The sequence below is a fragment of the Bufo bufo genome, chromosome 3 (genome assembly GCF_905171765.1).
Source record: "Bufo bufo chromosome 3, aBufBuf1.1, whole genome shotgun sequence".
Taxonomy (NCBI): Eukaryota; Metazoa; Chordata; class Amphibia; order Anura; family Bufonidae; genus Bufo; species Bufo bufo.
The window spans coordinates 700,045,036-700,051,282 of record NC_053391.1 but is presented as its reverse complement, the minus strand read 5'-3'; the positions used below and the strand labels follow the sequence as shown (position 1 = coordinate 700,051,282).

Sequence of the window (6,247 nt, the reverse complement as noted above, 5' to 3'; positions counted from 1 at the left end):
GGTGATTGTGATTTTTTTAAAGGTAAAATAAAAGGTATTATTTATAAGGGGGGGGGGGGTATTAGTTTTGTCCAAAGTCCTTTACATTTAGACAATGTAATTAAACCCAACAAAGATCTTGGCAACAAAATATCCAGCCTTCCCGAACTTTACAACTTTGACCATCTCTTGATGAGAAGAAGTTGGTTTATAAGGGACTTCTACCCCCTTATACCCTAATCTGGGACCTAACTAAATTAAATCATGATTTCTAGGTGTCTGCAATAATTAATGTCACTCTTTTGCTTGTTCTCTATAGGAGATTCATCTTCCATGGAGACCTTCATTGCAAACTCCAACGTGAGCCATTCTCACACCACCTTCCTCCTCGTTGGGTTCTCTGGCATCACAGACCACCGGAACTTGTTAGTCATTCCATTTCTTCTCACATACTCACACATACTGCTCAGTAATTGTATCATGATCTACAGGATCTTAGTGGATACGACTCTACAATCTCCTATGTATCTGCTCATCTGTCTCCTGTTTCTTGTCAATGTTTCCTGCACCACTACCTTCATGCCAAAGTTTCTTTTGGGTTTGGCTTTTGACCTGAACCATATCACCTTAAATGGCTGTCTAGTGCAGATGTGGTTCATCTATGTCATCGTCACGTTTGAGTCCACCGTCATCTTGCTAATGGCTCTGGACAGATACATTGCCATCTGTAAACCTTTGCGCTACCATGACATCATGACCAGTCGGTTTCTAACCCAACTGATTTTGGCTAGTGTGGCAAGAAGTGTCCTGTTCATAACACCAATCATTTATCTCGACTCGAGGGTCAAGTTTTGTAAATCCAATATTATTCTTAATTTTGTTTGTGAGAACATGGCACTCCTGAAACTGAGCTGCGGGGACATCTCCAAAATCCAGGCCATAGGTCTGACCGTGAGGATGATGATAACAGTGGTTGAAGGGAGTCTTCTTCTGATCTCCTACCTCACCATCCTCCATACAGCTATGTTTGTCCTTAAACAGTCAATGGGCAAAGCCCTGAACACATGCAGCTCTCACATCATGGTGGCGTTAATGATCTATGCCAGTAGCGTATTATCGGCACTCATATACCGACTAGAGACATCAGTCTCAGTAGATGTACAGAACCTAACCAGTGCAATCTACTTTCTGCTCCCTGCCACCATCAACCCAATCATCTATGGTGTAAGAGTCAACGAGATCCGGCTTAGCTTACAGAAAATGTTTGGGTACAAAATGGAGGAGACTGTCCAAACTACCAGGCAGGGTGAAAGGGGGCACAACAATAGCTAAGGGAACATTCGAAACACATGCTGCATCGTACAAGAATACTAAGTAGGATTACAATAGTTTATATTCATGTTACACTGAGTTATTTCAACATTCTCCATACTCCTTAAAGGAAATCTCCCCTTTTTCTAATGTGTTATATGTATGCAGTCAGCTCCTAAGCTCCCTTTAGTGGTGGATGTACAGTACAGACCAAAAGTTTGGACACACCTTCTCATTCAAAGCGTTTTCTTTATTTTCATGACTATGAAGGCATCAAAACTATGAATTAACACATGTGGAATTATATACATAACTAACAAGTGTGAAACAACTGAAAATATGTCATATTCTAGGTTCTTCAAAGTAGCCACCTTTTGCTTTGATTACTGCTTTGCACACTCTTGGTATTCTCTTGATGAGCTTCAAGAGGTAGTCCCCTGAAATGGTCTTCCAACAGTCTTGAAGGAATTCCCAGAGATGCTTAGCACTTGTTGGCCCTTTTGCCTTCACTCTGCGGTCCAGCTCACCCCAAACCATCTCGATTGGGTTCAGGTCCGGTGACTGTGGAGGCCAGGTCATCTGGCGCAGCACCCCATCAATCTCCTTCATGGTCAAATAGCCCTTACTTTCAAAGTTTTCCCAATTTTTCGGCTGACTGACTGACCTTCATTTCTTAAAGTAATGATGGCCACTCGTTTTTCTTTACTTAGCTGCTTTTTTCTTGCCATAATACAAATTCTAACAGTCTATTCAGTAGGACTATCAGCTGTGTATCCACCTGACTTCTCCTCAACGCCACTGATGGTCCCAACCCCATTTATATGGCAAGAAATCCCACTTATTAAACCTGACAGGGCACACCTGTGAAGTGAAAACCATTTCAGGGGACTATCTCTTGAAGCTCATAAAGAGAATGCCAAGAGTGTGCAAAGCAGTAATCAAAGCAAAAGGTGGCTACTTTGAAGAACCTAGAATATGACATATTTTCAGTTGTTTCACACTTGTTTGTTATGTATATAATTCCACATGTGTGAATTCATAGTTTTGATGCCTTCATAGTCATGAAAATAAAGAAAACTCTTTGAATGAGAAGGTGTGTCCAAACTTTTGGTCTGTACTGTATATGACATCACTAATACTGAGACTCATCTAACCAGTGACAGATGAAGAACCATATGAGATTACATCATCACCAGTACTAAGACTCATTAGTGACAGGGAAAGATAAAGAACCTTGTGAGATGACATCACTAGTACTGAGACTTATCTACCTAGTGATAGAGGCAGATGAAGATCTGTAGGAGATGACATCACCAGTACTGAGACTTATCTACCTAGTGATAGAGGCAGATGAAGATCTGTAGGAGATGACATCACCAGTACTGAGACTTATCTACATAGTGATAGAGGCAGATGAAGATCTGTAGGAGATGACATCACCAGTACTGAGACTTATCTACCTAGTGATAGAGGCAGATGAAGATCTGTAGGAGATGACATCACCAGTACTGAGACTTATCTACCTAGTAATAGATGCAGATGAAGATCTGTAGGAGAGGACATCACCAGTACTGAGACTTATCTACCTAGTGATAGAGACAGATTCAGATCTGTATGAGATGACATCACCAATACTGAGACTTATCTACCTAGTAATAGATGCAGATGAAGATCTGTAGGAGATGACATCACCAGTACTGAGACTTATCTACCTAGTGATAGAGACAGATTCAGATCTGTATGAGATTACAACACCAATACTGAGACTTATATAACCATTGACAGGGAGATGACATTACCACTGAAGCTCATATAACCATTAATAGTTGAAGATGAAGAACTTTGAAAGATACCAGTAGTTAGACTCATGTAATCAGTAATAGGGACAAATTAAGAACCAAGCTGACATCACCAGAAATAGAGAGAAATGTAGAACCTTGTGAGATGACATCACCAGCACTGAGACTCATCTAACCAATGATAGGGACAGATAAACAACATTGTGAGATGTACTGAGACTTATCTAACCAGTGATAGAGACAGATGAAGAGCCATATGAGAATAACTCACCAGTATTGAGACTCATCTAATCAGTCATAGAGAAAGATGGAGAACCTTGTGAGATTACATCATCACTAGAGTTGAGCGGACAACTGGATGTTCGGGTTCAACGGGTTCGGCCGAACTTCACAAAAAAGTTCGAGTTCGGGACCCGAACTTGATCCCGAACCTGAATCCTATTGTAGTCAATGGGGACCCGAACTTTGGAGCACTAAAATGGCTCTAAAAAAGTCATGAGAAGGGCTAGAGGGCTGCAAATGCCAACAAAATGTGGTTCAGAGCATGGCAAGTGCTCTGCAAACAAATGTGGATAGGGAAATGACTTCAAATAACATAAGATACCTAAAAATAAAAATAATAATCTTTATCTAGGAGGACGAGGTCCATATGGAGTAGGAGGTTGACGAGGCGGTGGATGTGGCGGTGTAGGTGGAAGCGGTGGTGGGGGAGGAGGAGGTAGCCTACACTGCTTTTTTGTTTTAATTTTTTTAATTTATTTTTTTGTTTAAAATAAGCTACACCCCAAAACATTGGAAATATATCCTGTGATAACCCCCTCCAGCCGTGCTAAACACACGTTCAGACAATACAGTGGCTGCAGGGCAGGCCAGCACCTCCAAGGGGTAAAGGGCAAGCTCAGGCCATGTGCCCAATTTGTAGACCCAAAAGTTGCAGGGGGCAGACCCATCAGTCAGTTCGTGTAGGCGTGTGCACACTTACTGCCCCACCATGTCACACGTCCCCGTGATGTTCACGATCCAATTTGATATCTGCTCTATCAACTTTCAATGTTCTTTTCTGCGCCTACCATGGTGATCACGGGTGGCGGGGAATCAGGGTTCCACGCCAGAAAGGGAGCGTGAGAAGGGGATACCACATGATCAAGTGGAAATGTGGGACCAATTATTGAAGCCAAAGCTTTCAAGTAAAGGAGGGGGCGCGCGGCCATTACCCACTCCCGACTCGGGGAGGTAGTGACGATAAATAACAATACAGGACTCTTAAGATGCCCTGTTATTGGAATGATTAATAAAAAATTATAGGGAATGTCACTGGGGTATTTTGGATTTGGAAACGTTAGACAGGAGAGGCCCTGCTGCCGCTTTGTTGACTCTAGATAACTTCTGCCTGATCGCAAGTCCCTGTGACGTCCACCATCCAATTGGATATCTTCTCTATCAACTTTCGATGTTCTTTTATGCGCCTACCATGTTGATCACGGTTATCGGCGAATCAGGGTTCCACGCTGGAGAGGGAGCTTGAGAAAGAGAGACCACATCCAAAGGGAGGTCAATGGCTGCAATGTGATCGAGCGGAAATGTGGGACAAGTTGTAAAAAGTGGAAAGATCGAATGAAAGGAGGTGGCGCGCGTCAATTAAAGCCGAATTTTAGAAATTTAGGTCCCTGTCACCTATGCAGAGCAGGGGTTTTTCATCGCCAGAAATGGGTTCATGTCACCCTCCAATTGAACAGACGATTTTACAAAAATTAGGTCCCTGTCACCTATGCAGAGCAGGGGTTTGTATAAGGCAAAAATTGGTAAATTGTCACCTGACAATGTAACAGATGATTTTTTGAAATTTATGTCCCTGTCACCTATGCAGAGCAGGGGTTTATTCATGGCAAAAATGGTAAAATGTCACCCAAGAATGTAACAGACGCTTTTGCACCATGCTCCTTCTTTTGCTGTGCTGGTGCCTCTGTGCGACCAACGCCTCTTCCTCCGAACTAGACAGGTCACTCGCATGACTTTAATTCCATGTGGGGTCTAGTATCTCATCATCCTCCACATCATCTTCCGCCCAGTCTTCACCCCTGATGTCCTTGTCGGTCTGCATACTGCAGAAAGCCGCAGCAGTTGGCACCTGTGTTTCGTCATCATCCGAGACTTGCTGCGGTTGTCTTCCAATGTCCTCACCCTGAAACATAAGTGGTTGGGCATCAGTGCACTCAATCTCTTCCATTTCTGGTGCAGGGCTATGTGGATGGCCAACGGAATCCCTGCCAGCAGAGTCATCAAAAAGCAGAAGAGACTGCTGCATGACTTGGGCTCAGACTGCTTGGCTGATTTGCAAGGGGGTGAGGTGAAAGACAGATGGCCATGGGCTGCAGGTGCCAACTCTGATCTTTCAGCAGGGGACTGGGTGGGAGACAATGTGAAGGAACTGTAGGCACTGTCAGCAACCCAATCTACTATCGCCTGTACTTGTTCTGGCCTCACCTGATTCGTACTGTCCTAAATGCAGTCTAGGCTGCATATGTACTTTCTAGAGCAAAAGATGAGTATTTGTTACCCGACAATATAACAGACGAATTATTGAAATGTATTTCCTTGTCCACTAGGTAGAGCAGGGGTATATCACAGCCAAAAATTGGTGAATGTCACCCAACCATGTAACAGACAAATTAGTGCAATGTATTTTCTTGTCCACTAGGTAGAGCAGGGGTATATCACAGCCAGAAATTGGTGAATTTCACCCGACAATGTAACAGACAAATTAGTGCAATGTAATTCCCCGTCCACTAGGTAGAGCAGGGGTATATCACAGCCAGAAATTGGTGAATTTCACCCGACAATGTAACAGACAAATTAGTGCAATGTAATTCCCCGTCCACTAGGTAGAGCAGGGGTATATCACAGCCAGAAATTGGTGAATTTCACCCGACAATGTAACAGACAAATTAGTGAAATGTATTAACCTGTCTACTAGGTAGAGCAGGGGTATATCACAGCCAAAAATTTGGGATATGTAACCCAACAATGTATCAGACAAATTAGTGAAATTACTTAAAATAAAATACGTAAAAAAAAAAAAAATCTTGATCTATGAGGTGGAGGTCCAAATGGAGTGAGAGGTTGAGGAGGCGGTGGACGTAGCGGTGAAGGTGGAAGCG

The 6,247-nt window shown here is 43.0% G+C and overlaps 1 protein-coding gene across 1 annotated transcript; it reads left to right on the top strand.

Annotated features, from left to right (window-relative positions):
- Nucleotides 1–312: 312 nt before the first annotated feature.
- LOC120994105 (olfactory receptor 52K2-like) lies at nt 313–1,311 on the top strand. The gene has a single exon (XM_040422563.1). The coding sequence runs from the start codon at nt 313–315 to the stop codon at nt 1,309–1,311; it is 999 nt and encodes a 332-aa protein (XP_040278497.1).
- The last annotated feature ends 4,936 nt before the right edge of the window (nt 1,312–6,247 follow it).

Bases quoted from the DNA above. Each gene is read 5' to 3' on its own strand.
- LOC120994105 (XM_040422563.1), top strand. From the start codon at position 313: ATGGAGACCTTCATTGCAAACTCCAACGTGAGCCATTCTCACACCACC.